We start from the raw sequence: 17,138 nt of genomic DNA, 5'->3' as shown, positions 1-17,138 counted from the left end.
AAGAACGGTAGGCGGGTAATACAACTGGCAGAATGATGCAGTCGACGATCCCAAATAGCAAGTGAAAACCAACAGAACTGATAGGAAAATAATTACATAAATTCAACACTGGGAAAGCATGTGGAATAGACTTGTGTAGCAGTAGCATATAGCGGCATGCAGGCAGAAAAATAGATCAGGTAACAACCACAATAGGAAACCTTAAACATAACAATAGAACATTAATAGCCGATAAAGACATGTTGGAGGGATCAGATATAGAGAAACAGACTAACCAAAAGAAACTGAAAAATTGAAGAACATTACCTTCGTTTTAAGTTGAAAATGCAGCTGTAAACTGTCAAACTGGTCGTCATGTTATAAGGATCATTTAACAGCTGTTGTGGCTCTTCACTTATATATTATATATCTAAAAACAGAGATGATGTGACTTACCGAATGAAAGTGCTGGCAGGTCGATAGACACACAAACAAACACAAACATACACACAAAATTCAAGCTTTTGCAAAAAACTGTTGCTTCATCAGGAAAGAGGGAAGGAGAGGGAAAGACGAAAGGATGCAGGTTTTAAGGGAGAGGGTAAGGAGTCATTCCAATCCCGGGGGCGGAAAGACTTACCTTAGGGGGAAAAAAAGGACAGATATACACTCACACGCACACGCACACACACATCCATCCGTACATGTGCACACGTGCGAGTGTATATCTGTCCTTTTTTTCCCCCTTAAGGTAAGTCTTTCCGCTCCCGGGATTGGAATGACTCCTTACCCTCTCCCTTAAAACCTGCACCCTTTCGTCTTTCCCCCTCCTTCCCTCTTTCCTGATGAAGCAACTGTTTGTTGCGAAAGCTTGAATTTTGTGTGTATGTTTGTGTGTCTATCGACCTGCCAGCACTTTCGTTCGGTAAGTCACATCATCTCTGTTTATATATATATATATATATAACAGAGGGAAACATTCCACGTGGAAAAATATATCTAAAAAGAAAGATGATGAGACTTACCAAACAAAAGCGCTGGCAGGTCGATAGACACACAAACAAACACAAATATACACACAAAATTCAAGCTTTCGCAACAAACTGTTGCCTCATCAGGAAAGAGGGGAAGGAGAGGGAAAGACGAAAGGATGTGGGTTTTAAGGGAGAGGATAAGGAGTCATTCCAATCCCGGGAGCGGAAAGACTTACCTTAGGGGGAAAAAAGGACAGGTATACACTCGCACACACACACATATCCATCCACACATACAGACACAAGCAGACATATTTAAAGACAAAGAGTTTGGGCAGAGATGTCAGTCGAGGTGGAAGAGTAGAGGCAAAGAAGTTGTTGAAAGATGATGAGACTTACCAAACAAAAGCGCTGGCAGGTCGATAGACACACAAACAAACACAAATACACACACAAAATTCAAGCTTTCGCAACAAACTGTTGCCTCATCAGGAAAGAGGGGAAGGAGAGGGAAAGATGAAAGGATGCCAGCGCTTTTGTTTGGTAAGTCTCATCATCTTTCTTTTTATATATATATATATATATATATATATATATATATATATATATATATATATATATAACGGTCATCACTCATCCAGTGTTTGCTTATTTCTTAGATGAGATGTGACCTTGTTTCATTTGTCATTAAATATTACACATATTTGTGTAATTACTTCAATAGAGCATTCTGTATCATACAGTTACATTATTTCAAATACCTGTCTTCTAGCTCTCAAAGGAGATACTGTAAATGTAAAACATCAGAGCTGAACCAGGAACAAATAAATTATGTTACTCACTGGAGCCTTCTCGACCTTCCGGAAGCACTTGTTGAGAGAGAGATTGTGCCGCACACTATTCTTCCATCCAGTGGGTGCATTCTTGAAGTACGGGAAGTGATCCAGTATCCAAGCATAGATCTCCTTCACCGGTAGCGCGTGGCCCGGAGAGTCCTCGATCGCCATGAAGATGAGGCAGGAAAAGGAATAAGGGGGTTTGGAATTAACGTGAACCTGTAATAAGGATAATAAGTGCATACATGTAGGAGCTCCTAGGAAACAAACACTAATGCTACCAAAAAAATTGAAATAACTTTGAAGTTCCCACAGTCACTCACTCACATCACAGTGGTGTCTGTACCATCTTGAAACTTCCCCGCATGTTAAAACTGTGAACCAAACTGGGTCTCTAAGCTGAAGTCTCACATTTTATCACATTTCACAGGTAGTGCTCTTACGACTAAGCTATCTGGAAAGGACTCACGTACTGCCCTCACAGTGTTACTTTTGCTGGTACCTCCCACCTATAACCAAACTTTATAGACCACCACCCAGATACCCACAGAAAAGCAGACACCTATATTCTGAGTCCAGGGTGGAACAAAATTTTAACTCACCACAAATGCTCCCATTGTCACAGGATCTTTTTCTGGGTGCAGATTCCTGATATTCACGGTACACTCACAAAATGTTCGTATGGGAAAAAACCCACTTCATCGCTACCTCAGAGATGCTGTCTCTCATCACTCGTGCACTGACTATAACACCACGTTCAGACTAAAACGGTTCAAATGGCTCTGAGCACTATGGGACTTAACTTCTGAGGTCATCAGTCCCCTAGAACTTAGAACGGTTCCAGACTGTAGCGCCTACAACCGCTCGGCCAGCCCGTTCGGACTAGCTTAAATCTTGATAACCTGCCATTGTAGCAGCAGTAACCAACCTAACAACTCCACCAGACACTTGTTGTCTTATATAAGCATTGTACACCACAGCACCGTATTCTGCCTGTTAACATATCTCTGTATTTGAATATGTATGCTTATACCAGTTTCTTTGGCGCTTCAATGTATATTTAATGCTAGTGGGTCTCTCTCATTTCTTTCTTTTCTTTTTTTACAACAGCTTTACTCGCTAATCGAAGTCTGCATTTTATACCTTCTTTACTTCTGCGGCACCAGTTATATTGCTGTGCAAATAGCAGCACTCAGCTATCACTTTTAGTGTCTCACTTCCCACATGGTCCAGTCACATTGACGTGACTGTGACCACCTGTTAAAAGCCTAAATAATCACTGCAGCACGGATCTGCGAGAAAAGAGTCAGTGATGTTCTGGAAGCTACTGACAGGGATGTGGAGCCATGTTGACTCCAGTGCCATGTCCAGCTGCACTAGGTTTCTCAGTTCAAGATCCAGGGTGTGAACAGCCAGATCAAGGTGGTCCCACAGATTCTCAACTGGTCATTCACCCCTGTCATCTACAGCCTATTGTGTACCACAGTTGCCTCAGTGATGGTTTTGGATAGCACCATTCTACTGTGCATGGTACACTTTAACCACAGCAACATGTAAACAGTTTAAAAACTTAACTGCTTCAGAAACAGCTTCCACACTTGACCCGAAAGCCAATGATCATACCGTTTTGGATGCCAGATAAATATCTCCGATTCCACACTACGGCAGTGACCACTCTGTTCTCCGTATCCCTCTCAACTAGCTTTATATACTCTCCCCCTGTTAGTGCTGTCACCTGCAGTCCATCAGTTGTTACATACGCCTATGTTGAACATAGGTTGTGGTCCCATTGATGTGACCAGACCATATCCTACCGAGCAGGAGTAGTTGTCAGGAAGACATTAACTTCAAACAAAAACTGAAATAATTTTATCATGTATTAAGTATTGATCACTTACCCAGTAATGTGAAGTATCTATTAACACTAAAAATATTCCTCCATTCTGTGCCTCACTTATGCTGAGTGATGGACGGTGTAAGTCATTTCTCCTTCCTGTTTCTTGACCTACTAGGACCACTGCAGTTCCTCTGCTTTTTCCTATTTTTCCCATGTTCCTTGATCTTCTCCCCAGGCTTCATTTTCCTTTCTTCTGTCCATATTAGAGGATTTCTTATTTCTTCTGCATTGAAAGTATTCTAAATTTAGTATTTTATTCTTAAAAAAGTTTCATTCTGTTATTTCCAGTTGTTTGTTGATACTTCTTTCAGTTCATTTCTTCTGTCTTTCAAGTACCTTTACTTTGTCCCCAGCTTATAATTCACTTTTAAAACATTAACATGTTCATAAACATTCTGGTCTCACCAATGTTTACACCATTTTACACATTACTTGTTGTTGATAATTTTTGGAAAAACCATATGCTCCTTCCATTTTATTAACTCTTACATCTATTGCAAATTTTTCTAGGCCGTTCTGCTGAGTAGTTTCTCCAAGGTATTTAAATTTGCTAACTCATTCTATTTGTATTTCTTCACGTTTCAGCGCATTTTTTATATTTGTCATTAATTTTGTCTTTTCAGATGAAATTTGGAGACCAGATCTATTCGCTATACCTTCCACGTTTCTAGAATTATATTTATATATGTTGCAACGTTTCCAGATTGTGACTGACTGTTGACAATATATTCCAGAAGAAAATAAATGTACTGCAGGGCAGCTGTCAATATGCCCCACTGTTTGGAGAGCTGTCCACGAGAGTTTCTAATATGGACACTACACATTCTCCTAATTACACACCTAGGTGCAACAAACACTTTTGCACACAGAAAGTGATGCCATATGACATAATGAATGAAAATAGAAAAGGTAAATGTACTGTGTTGTCATAATGTAACTGATATATTTAACTTATTGGACATGTGATACTCAAATAGTTATGTACAAGTTTTAGAGCTGACAACAGATTGTGAGGGTCTCAATTTCTATACTTACTGCAACTGCTGTAAATGTGACAGCCATGTTCATGGTGGTGAAAGTTAATTATGTTATTGAACAAATAAAGTCTATTGAATATTAGAGATGGAATATTGGAGATGATAAGAAAGAGTGGAGTTTCAGATCTGAAACCATATGATGAACCACATTCTGTAATAAAACACAGGTGCATGGGGGCATTAAAACTGAATGTGCCAAGACACTGTGACACTATGAGTTTGCACCTTATCTCTTTCATTGTGTTTGCGACAAGTTTATGAGGTACTGTTATATTCACTTTTAATTTGTGAGAATTAATGTGTGCTTAAAAATGCAGAAATAAATGGAATGTAATTCAACCAATGAAAATGATTCAACCCTTAGGACACACAGTGGAACGAGTAAAATTGTGTTCCATATGGAAGACTCATCTGTGCAATTTTCAAATTCGTACGGCAGTGGTCTGATGAGTCTAATAAATTTCAATGAAAGAATGGTACGTTTTTGTTGCACCCTCACGGTTGGTAAGCTCGATTATTCGGAGGATCGTGTAGCAAATTTCAACAATTTACATCATACACCTGCCTGAATTGGTCAGGGTGTCAATTGCAATTGAAAATCGAGATAACCGAGTTCTGTGCTGTTATTAAACATTTGTATCTGAAGGCTTTGACTGCCACAAAAATCAAAGCAGAATTGGGTTAAGTTCACGCACTGCACCATCACTGAAGACCATTCACTTCTGGATTAGAGCTTAAACATGGTCAGACAAGCACTGAAGCGCACTCCAGCTGCCCAACTGTAGGCACCACAAAGGAAACCACTGACAAAATCGATGATATAGTAATACAGGACCACCGAATAAAAATTCATGAGATTGCCGAGACTGTAGGCACATCAAATGAGTGTGTGCATAATATCCCACACAGAGAACTGGCTAAGAAGAAACTGTGTGTAAGGTGGGTGTCAAGATTGCTCACAATTGACAAAAAAATCATCTGGCACAAAATTTCAACACAATGTCTGGTGATATTTAATTGCAAACCACTGCACCACCCCAAACATTACTCATAATATTGGTGGAAGTGCATGAATTGGGCTTTGAATTGGCTCCTCATCCACCCTATTCACCAGCCTTAGCCTCAAGGTACTTCCTCATACTTTATAACTTGAAACTTCGGATTGCTGGGAAGAAATTTTCATCAAATGAGGAAGTGATGGTTGCAATCAATCAGGATTTTGCATTTTGACAGAACCAATTTTTCTGACATGATGAAAAAGCTGGAGAATTGATGGACCAAGTATATTTTCCTCAAAATAGACTATGGCTAGAGGTAAAGTGAGCTGTTTATGGAACAATTTTTTTTTCCTCCAAGTTTATCAAACCAGTCTTGTAATTCTGCTGCTTTATTTTCCACCCTCTCCCCCAATTACATGTACAACCGATAAGGGTAAGAGATTACAAAACTAAGCCCACACTTACCAGAGGGTCATAGGGGACATGCTGCGGATGCTTGCCGCGGGCAGCCATCACAGCGACAGCGGCTGCACCCGTTACGGGTGTGGTGCCGGGGGTGGTGCCCGTGGCAGTGGCGGTGGCAGCTACGGCAATGGCGGAGCCGGGACTGGCAGGCGAGCGCCCACTGGAGGAGCAGCCGCTCGAGTCGCTGGCAGGGGGCTCTCCGGTTGAGCAGCAGCTGCCCTCGTCCACGTAGTCGCTCGTCGGGGAGCCCTGCGCCCCGGCATTGCTCGCCGTACGCAGGTTCATTCCTGCTGGGCATCCCAACACGTGTCACGGCCTTTAAGCAGCACTGTGCATGCATCTGTAAGCCTAGCCGCTCCTCACTACTTCTCTGTAAAGCTACAAAGCAGTATGTCACTGTATAAAAAGGAAAATCTCAGTCAGATATTTGATAAATTCACAAATACACAGGTGAACTAGTCAGTAGACATTTTCAAACAGCAAATATTCCAGTATAGCCAACAAATTATTTTAACTTTTATTGTGCACACAGTTCCACACTTTTCTCCAAAGCAAATGACCTATGAAAGGGAATTTATTTGTTGAGCAGAATATGTAAAGAATCCAACCTTGAAATATAAAAAGGTAAATAATAATTTTAAAAAACATGGCTTATAAAGGAGAAGACAACAAAAGATCAAGAACTGCTATTGATAATGAAATGTTACTGCAAGTGAAATGCTTGAGTTATACAGAACATGATGTATGAATGTGACAGAGCCAGAGAGATCAAACAAGCAGAATTCTGAAATATATGGGGAACAATCAACTGGTGCCCATAAACAAAAACATGACAGATAGAGAATTAAAATTCTGTAAAACCGTGTCTACTCCTACTTCTTTGTACATAAGTAAGTTGTGGATCAGACATAAACAAGAGAGGAGAATTCAGGCTGCAGAAATGAGATTCTTCAAAGTAATAAAATGACATACTACATTAGAGTGAAAATGATGACATTAGGAATGAAGTGAACATATATAAATTGGGAAACAAAATCCATGAAAACAGAACAACATGGAATTAACATGTTACAATGTTAACCACTGCGAGGTGTATGGACGAGGGTACTTCCCGTTGTACCACGTATTGGGTTTCTTCCTGTTACATTTACATTTGGAGCATGGGAAGAATGACTGCTTAAACACATCTGTGTATGCTGTAATTTATTATTATGCAAATCTAGGGTGCACTTTTTTACTATGTGCAGTATTCAAAATTGGGATGCACATAAGATTCAATGGTGCATTACATTCTTGTACAAACTGGAATCCATCGTTCACCAACAATATCAATCAAATTTAAGTATTGTTCCTTATGTTAAAATTCATTGCTTTAATTCTGAACTTTGCTACATTATTGTTGGTCAATTAATGTGTAGTATGTTTGCATTAGGTTGTCATGAAATGGAAGGCAAACAGAGAAAAAACGGTATATGATGCTACTTTCAAGCATAAAGTAATTCTTTATGCTGAAAAATATGGTAATAAGATGGTGGGACAAGATTTCAGTAGAACTGAGAGTAATGCTCATTTATGAACGAAAGACATTGGCATTATTAGTTTCTACCACTATTAGAAAGATATTCACTGAACCTCCACAGGAGAAGACATCCTGACACTGAAGCAAATGTTTTGGAATTCATACATGAAAGGAAGAAGAATGGGCATCCTGTGACTAGTGACACCACGACAAACAAAGCAAAAGAGGTGGCTGGTGGTTCTAAATACACCATGGCAAGAGTTTAAGGCTATCTGTGGATGGGTTGTTCACTTTATAATATGGTCAGGCTTATCTTTAAAATGTGGTAAAACAGTTATGACAAAAGTTTACACAGGATTCTGAATAAAAAGTTCAAGAATTTCAGCTGTATGTCATCAAACTTCAGAAAGAGAAGAATTTTTCGATGGGCCAAATAGGTAATGCTGATGAGATGCCAATTTGATTTGGTATGCAACATAATTGCACGACTGATGAGATGGTGACAAGAGAAGTAACCATCAAAACATCAGGGTGTAAAAACAGTGCTGACTATAATGCTGGCAAATCACAGCAGATGGATGCAAATTTCCCCCTTTCTTACTCTTCAAGCAGGAAACAACCCTCAAGACACCTAAACATAAAAAGCTGTTCCGCAATTATATCATAATTCAAAATCAAGAGAAGTGATGGGTGACTGAAATTTTAATGCTTGACTGGCTCCAGAACATATGAAAGTTTTCATCATGGTGGGCTTTTCCAAGCTACCATCAATGTTTTTTATCAGTGCATCTTGTGGTCATCTCACAGACACCGCAAAAGATACAAACCTAGCCAGTGACCTTGCTGTTATTCCTGGAGGAATGGATTCCGTGTTACAACCACTGGACATTAGTGTAAATAAGACTTTCAAAGGTTTCACTCAGGAACAGTAAGAAAAATGGTTTCGCAAACCAAACTGTGATCTGACGTCAACAGGAAAAATTAAGCGTGCTGCACCCCACATTATTACACACTGCGTTTCAGCTGCCTGAAAAAGCACCAAAACATTAACAATTGTAAAATCATTCAAGAAATGTTGTATTTCAAATATTCTGGATAGCAATGAAGATGATGTGCTCTAGAATGACACTGAAGATGATGGGGAAAGTGGAAAATGAATCTGTTTCTGAGGTAACCAAATCGAGCAACATAGTGAAAGCATTGTGCTAGGAAAAAGAACTGCGATTGGCTGGCACCTGCCACTCTACTTGCTGACACACTTATCACAGTTTAGCTCTGTGCATTTGCATGTCTGTGTGTGAATGTGTGTACTTCTTCTAGAGAAAGGGCAAGAGCTCGAAAGCTAGTAAACACACTGTTTACTGTTGTGTATTTCTATGTGCTAGATATCAGTCAGTTATGGATTTATTGGTTGCGTTTCCTTTATTTTATTTTATGTATTATTCCATTCAGGAGTTTCCATTTTGTTATCACAAAGTTATTTTAAACAAAGTACATCATAATGCGTTTTAGTGTGTTGGAGCAATGTTACCGGTGTATTTGTTTATTGTCCCCTCCCTTGACAATTACAATTTCAAAATAAGAGTAAGTAAAACAAACACATCAAATGATGAGATGTAAAAGACATGTACCCGATGATGAGGAACCTAAACTTGAAACAAGTAGTATATAGATACTGTATTACACTGCAACTAGTTATGATGTAAAATCTGTTTTTAAGCCACTGTCCTGCAGAGACAACTGGAGAATGATATATGAACATATCAAGAAGAACTGGCGGGGGGGGGGGGGGGGGTGTGTATATTAAAATAATGAAACAGCTGACTGCCTTCATAAAACAAAAATAAGACAAAGGAGAGCACATGGACAACAAGCTACAAACACTAAAGAGGTCACTAACATGTATTTCTAGATTGTGACCAAAGTTTTTCAAATGAATACATACATTTTTTCTGGTTGTTACATCAAGAAAGAATAAGCATGTAAAGAATAAAATTTTACTTACATCTGACTCAACACCTCAAACAAATGATTATAATTTCATACTAACATTATTACATCCATCAGTAAGTATCTCTTGCTCATTTCTATTTGGTCCAACAGACTTAAATGTACTGGACATTCAATCCCACACAGTGTCCTTTTTCTAGGTGTACCTTCAGCCTGCTAGTCCTAATTACTGTGAGTCTATAGGCCACTACCTCCTACTTGAAAACAGGCTTACACTCATTGACCATATTTTCAATTTCATCAGATATCAAGCCTCTTGATATGAAGTTAAGTCCCAGTTTAGCTAATACTGCACATTTGGCCTACAAGTGATTACTGCAGACCATTTATTTTGGTCCCCAAATTATCTCGTTCTTTGGAGCTCTGATAGATAGTCATAGTTCATCTCACATAAATGTTTGACAGTACAGTTTCCTTCATGTACATATGCTTTCAATGTTAATAGATACTACTGCCATAACTGCCTTTGAAAATTGAGGTTTTGATTTTGACTACAGAAGACTTTGGTATTAATTTTAATTGTAAGTCTTTCACGTGTACTTATGCAGACTTATTCTGTGAGGATATGACTTATGTGTGAACAATACATGCTACTGTAAAACATCCTGTATTTATTATTTTCTATTTCAACTTCATTCCACTACTTATTCTTCAGAATATTTCTACAGACTGTAGCTGAAATTACTGTGACCATACTTGATATTTGTACACATCTTTCCCTATATGACCACAAACACAAGGATAGCAGCAAATTTTGCATATTTTAATTCAAGTTAAGTCAGAATTTCTGAGACTAATGTGGCTAATTTGATTAAAATAACTATGCTACTACAATCAGCAACATGAAGGACCTGAAATGTTACTACTGAATGTAATGTAGGCTAATTTTCATGTTTTCTACAGTGGTCTTCAGAAAATTAGCTGTTCAAAGCTGTTATGGCCAACAATAAGAACAAATTTCAGACGAAATGGTAAATATGCAACTGCAGTACATGACAAAACAATGTTCATGACTTGTTCTAAATTCAAAAGGAAACATGATACTGTTGCACAGATATCAGGTTGGTTGGTTGTTTTGGGGAAGGAGACCAGACAGCGAGGTCATCGGTCTCATCGAATTAGGGAAGGACGGGGAAGGAAGTCAGCCATGCCCTTTGAAAGGAACCATCCCGGCATTTGCCTGGAGCGATTTAGGGAAATCACGGAAAACCTAAATCAGGATGGCCGGACGCGGGATTGAACCGTCGTCCTCCCGAATGCGAGTCCAGTGCCTAACCACTGCGCCACCTCGCTCGGTCCACAGATATCAGTAACAGCTTGTCACTATATACAAATCACTATTCTCATCATAATAAGTGTTAAGACACATCTGTTAAATCACCATCATTGTAAGTACCCGAATCTCTGGGTTCTATAGTTGGGAATCACAGTTAGCAACCTCTGCTAGATTGTACATTGTGGGATAACTCACAAATTGTTATTTTCATTTACATCAAACTAAACATGTCTGCTTGTATTACTTTGGTAGCAGCTCACACTAAACAGTTGTTTTAGAAATGTAATTGCAAAAGAAATAACGTGTTTGAAAGTAGGAGCTTTTCTATCCATAAGGGAAGACCTCTACTGTTAGGTGTAAGAATAAATATAGAACAACAACGGCTATTTTTTTCAAATATTGGAACTAATAATGTTATTAATATTTTGCTAATGGTTAACATGCCGCACAAATACCAACAGTTAATAGCGACTGTCACAATATATTCTTTACATATTTGTTCCACATACCCTAATGTTCTTCAAGGCGGGATAGATAGACTGTAATATTCATGTAAGTAGACTTACTGAGAACCTAACCATTAAGTTTACACACTACATGTGTGGGGGGGGGGGGGGGTTTGACAAAAAATTCTCAGAAATGTTCTTGTAGCTACTTATTATTACCTAGAGATTTAAAATTTGGAATTTTCTCATGCCCTATTAGCCCTCCCCTATCCCTCCCTTGCACTGGAGGGTGGGAAAGTTGTCTGTGTTACATTTAATTTTATACCAGATTAATTAGCTTCATATGTCAATTTCTGTCAGCTATCACATTCCACGTAGCCCAACATTAAACCTGTCATTCATAAAGTCGAGCTCCTGGAACACTTGTTTGTAGTTGTTGAGCTGTGTAACAAGTTTCATTGTCCAGTCGATCACAGCAATGAATAAAGTGTGCCAAGTTGGCCACTCTGTTTAACCATTTGGAATATTCAGAGTTTTGAAAGAGTTCACACAGAATTACAATACTGCTACTTAATAATGTTGGTAGGCATCAAGTTGAAACATATTCTAAAATAACATGTCCTCCTTTTGACAACCACATGCTTTCCTGTCCTCCATATCAGCATCAAATTTCTTCATTTTGTACAGTGCTTGTATTTCATATCTCCTCAAGAAACCAGGGGACTGGCTGTAGTTGCTATGGTTCTACACTAATTATTCATCTGTATGTAGTTACTCTCCCTGTCAAGTTCACCCCATGGGCTGTAAGTCTACTATCTCAGCAATTACATAGTTTATGATAACTGTCCTCATTATGACACTAAATAAATATAATCTGAATTCAATATTTTGGTATCTCCTCTTCCTTCCTGAATGACAATAGTCATTCTGGACTACCATCCTTTGTATAAGCACAGCAGCTGCTTCGATCACAACACTTCTTACTTCCTTCATCCTAATTACTGTTGCTTGTATCTTTGATTTTGTCCAGCTCAAAGGGGCTAATACGAAACATTTCTTGCTTTTCTGTCCCCTTTCAGATGTTTTATGAAACTACCCAAATCTCTGTAATTCTCATCACACTATATGGCCATTCTCTCTTCCACCCAGCTATTAACTTCTCTTTTCCTACATTTCCTCTGCTATCACCTACAGTGAAAAAAATCAACTAGACACAGGACACATATTTGATGGGGTAGCTATCAGTATGTTTTAGACAATGTTGGTAATACATTGAATTGCCAAAGAAACTGGTATAGGCAGGCGTATTCCAATGCAGTGCATCCAAGACAAGTGTCTGGTGCAATTGTTAGATCAGTTATTGCTGTTACAATGGCAGGTTATCAAGATTTAAGTGAGTTTAGATGTAAAGTCAGCACACGAGCTATGGAACACATCTCCGAGGTAGTGATGAAGTGGGGATTTGCCCGTACAACCATTTCACAAGTGTACTGTGAATATCAAGAATCTGGTAAAACATCAAATCTCCAATATCGTCGCAAGAATGGTACCAACAATGACTGAAGAGAATCGTTCAACATGAGACAAATGCAACCCTTCCGCAAATCAATGCGGATTTCAATGCTGAGCCATCAACAAGTGTCAGCGTGTGAAACATTCAACAAAACATCATCAATATGAGCTTCCAGGGTTGAAGCCCCACTCACGTACCCTTGGTGACTGTGTGACACAAGGCTTTATGCCTCAACTGGGCCTGTCAACATCGACATTGGATTGTTGATGCCTTGAAACATGAATCCATGGACCCTGCATATCAGAGGGGGACTGTTCAAGCTGGTGGAGGCTCTGTAATGGTGTGGGGTGTGTGCAGTTGGAGTGATACAGGACCCCGATACGTCTAGACAGGACTCTGACAGATGACACGTAAGCATTCTGTCTAAATACGACACCCCACACATACAGAACTGCTACAGAGTGGCTCCAGGAACACTATTCTGAGTTTAAACACTTCCACTGGCCACCAAACTCCCCAGACATGAACATTACTGAGCATATCTGGGAAGCATTTCAACATGCTGTTCAAAACAGATCTCCAACCACTCGTACTCTTCTGGATTTATGGACAGCCCTGCAGGACTCATGGTGCCAATTCCCTCCAGCACTACTTCAGACATTAGTCGAGTCTATGCCACATCATGTTAAGGCACTTCTAAGTGCTTGCAGGGGCTCTATATTACATAATGCAGGTGTATCAATTTCTTTGGCTCTTCCATGTAAATTAGTACTGAGCTAAAATAGTGTCCAAATGTTTATGATGTCTACATGATTAGGACTTAACCATGTGAAGTACTGCATGCAATAGGTTTAAAAACATGTAATTAGGGATGTTCTGGTATTAAAGATATGAATCCTTGAAAAAAGAACTGCTGCTGCTGTTTTAGTCTTCAGTCGATAGACTGATCTTATACAGCTCTCCACACTAGTACATACTGTGCAAGTTTGTTTATGTCTACGTAGGTACTGCACCTTATACCCACTTGAACTTGCTTACAATATTAACCAAGCCTTTCTCTTCCCTTACATTCAAGGCAGAGCTCAGCAACAACTGATTTGCTTGGTTGTTTTAGTCGGGTGAGCCCTAGATGTAAAAGCCGGGCATGCATTGCATATTATCGCATTCCACGTGAATGCGGCACATCTTATGTTGCGCAGACTGTCCGAACAGTTGAGGAAAGATGCAGGGAACATCAGTCACAAACTCAACTGAAACAGCTGAGCCAATCACCTGTCCCCAAGCTCTGCTTCGAATCATGTTGCAAACACCAAGTTTCAAAGACAGCATACTAAGGAGTCTACTGCAAAAAAAAAAAGGATATATCAAAAACCTAAAAAAATAATTTAAATAATGCTTGGGTTCAGGCACTAAATTTATTAAAATCTTGCTCACCATCACATCCATCAGTGTTGGAAAACACTGAGGAGTTTGTATTTCACAGAGTATCTGTAAAACGAGAGCACCAAAGAGAGCAGTGGACATTGGGAATCCAGTTCAGCTACAAATAATCGTGTGAGACCAACAATAACCCTCAGTCTCGTTGGAGTCCAGGCAAATCTCGCAGCACACGAATAAGACAGCTGGGTCAGTTATAGGTGGTCATTTCTGTGGAAGCTCACTATTAATCAGTTGCACAAAGAAAATCTGAGAGATCACAAATATCATAGTGCATAAAAAAGCAACCTTTATTGGCCTGTGACCAACATTTCCTGTGTCTTGATAAACAAAATTGCTCACAGATATCAGAAGTATGAAACTGTGTTGGCCCAAGCATGTGAATAAGTTCAACAAAAATCTCTGTTCTGCCTGCTCTGCACTTAGAAATCTACCTGAAGACAAGGTTCTAGCATACTTTCACTTGGCAGAGCTATGCAGGACAATCTTCTGGGACAATGCAATAAGAACAAAAAATGTTGGTTCTACAAAAGTATGCAGTAGGAATATTGTGTTGCTCTGATAACTGGATAGCTTGCAGAATCTGCTCAGTGACCTTCGGATTCTTACATTTACAAGCCTCTTTGTGTCCTCCCTAATGATACTTCAAGTTAATAAGAAGAGTTAATTCAGGATTAATCACACAATTCACAACCATAAAACAAGAGAAATTAAAATAATTTCCACGTAGGCTATGGATCCCTAACTAGGATTCAGAAGGGAATTTTATTCTCTGATAGAAAATTCTGTACCAGGCTGCTGGTAGTCATTAGGCAATAAATTGAAAATCCACATATATTAAACAACAAAGTAAAGCATTCCTCACTAGCCACTCAACCTGTAATTTAACCGAATACTTTGACTCAGGAATGTAAATTCCACTTAAATCTTATGTTTAATACAAACAGTTTTGACTCTGACAGTATGTAGACAGCTGACAGTGTTCTGTGTAAAATTAACATCTTCAACTTTATGTATTGGGAGAAGGCAACCGCACCTTATGTTTAAGAAGAGGAGGTGACGCTGTTTTATAAAGCAGGAGTTTTATACACAAACAGGTCGAGTCGGGAAGAAAGGTACATTCTTCGAGGGATGACTTCATTAGGACATATGCCCTATTTCAAATGATTTCTGACGTGGATCACAGTTAATATCACTTTTGCATGTTTTTCTTGAATAACTTTAAAACTGCACTCTCCAGTGAAAGTGTGTGGCAATACAAAATTAAACTAGATTAAATTTTCTAAATGCAAGGTCTTATTAATTTTTTCTCTATGACAAATACTTTGCATGAAGAGAGAGTGAGAATATTGAAAATCGTGCATGCGCTTTAGCTTCGGTAGTAGTTGTATCCCAATTTGAGGTAGTTTCCTGACTTGATAGACCACAAGTGTCCTATACAAAACTTTTCATATCGACTTCCTCTACACTATTGCTGTACAGCTGTACATCATAAACACTGATAGTGTTTGAATAATACACAAAATAAATAACAATGTACAGTAAATATGTTCTGTCTTTGAAACCATTTGGGGCAGAGAGTGTGTCCACATGAAGATTTTTGTCCAGAATTACTATCACCTCTCACTTTTCCTCCTAACTCACACTGTCTATAAAGTAATTCTCATGATTATCGATTAGATTGTCACCAGTCCTAAATTGTTGTTGGCGTACTTAACAGAAGTAACCTGCAGTGCTGCTTCTGCCTGTTGGTATATAACTTGAGTTGTTCCACATATGTCTTACCTTTCCATTATGGGATTTAAAGGACATTGTGTGTAAAAGGTTTGAAAAATTTCTGATTATTTCTAAAGCCTTGAAATGACAACATTTGGTGGCACATTAGTATCACTGAGACTATACTCAGTGTCTGGACAGCTTGACTGTTTCCAAAAATTCTACCCTGAAAAATGGGGTCCCAATGGTATCTTTGAACTTTACAGAGGGCCTCTTCTTATGATGAAAGAAGGCAATAGGCAGATATTGTGTGTCTGCCTCATGCACTGCTTCTTATTATATTACAATTGGGTGCCTACTGAATGCAGAGAATACACAGGCAACACAATTATGATTTCTGGTGAAACCCCACTTCATCTAAATGATTGCTTACTTTTTCTCTTTCCTCTTTATGGGGTTTCATACACAGTAGGTGGCAGAAGGTTTGGCAAATGGTCACACTAGTGAAGAACATCTTTTTTTTTAAATATTTACACTACGTGTCTCCGTGTTTTCTTGATTAAATATGGTTTCCAAAATATTCTGAAGGGAGGGTAGTGATGATAATATTCACACACCCCACACAATCAGTCCAATATGTTAATATGATGGTACAAAAAGTCTACTGTGAAATGACACCACAGAACAAGTTAAATGTGTAGTTATCACCGTTATTGAAATGGAGTCACCCCACAAACAGGACATACCGAGTTTCTTCATCCTGGGACTGGGTGTTTGCATTGTTCTAATCATTTCATCTCATCCTCATCAATGTGCAAGTCAACAAAGTGGTGTAAAACAGAAAGACTTGCACCATGTGGCTGAACAACCCCAGAGGGGTCTCCCAACCGATAACACCGTATGATCATTTTACTGCCAATCTTCGTGCCATTATCCAAGTGCACTATGCAGGTAGACATCAATAAATCAGGTTAGAGGGACTTCTTAATTTGTAACACTTGCCTGTAATCCCCCACACAAATAGCAACACCTAAT

The 17,138-nt window shown here is 39.0% G+C and overlaps 1 protein-coding gene across 1 annotated transcript in view; it reads right to left on the bottom strand.

Annotated features, from left to right (window-relative positions):
• LOC126210483 (mucin-12) overlaps positions 1-17,138 on the bottom strand; it is a 388,877-nt gene that overhangs the window by 43,408 nt on the left and 328,331 nt on the right. The window contains exons 4-5 of the mRNA XM_049939717.1: positions 6,187-6,473; positions 1,796-2,008 (exon numbers count right to left, since the gene is read on the bottom strand). Of these exons, the coding sequence (XP_049795674.1) occupies positions 1,796-2,008; positions 6,187-6,473 (500 nt within the window). The remainder of the gene's footprint in view (positions 1-1,795; positions 2,009-6,186; positions 6,474-17,138) is intronic.

Source organism: Schistocerca nitens, chromosome 10 (assembly GCF_023898315.1).
Source record: "Schistocerca nitens isolate TAMUIC-IGC-003100 chromosome 10, iqSchNite1.1, whole genome shotgun sequence".
Lineage (NCBI taxonomy): Eukaryota > Metazoa > Arthropoda > Insecta > Orthoptera > Acrididae > Schistocerca > Schistocerca nitens.
Note: the sequence above shows the minus strand (reverse complement) of the source record. Positions and strands in the feature narration are given on the sequence as shown.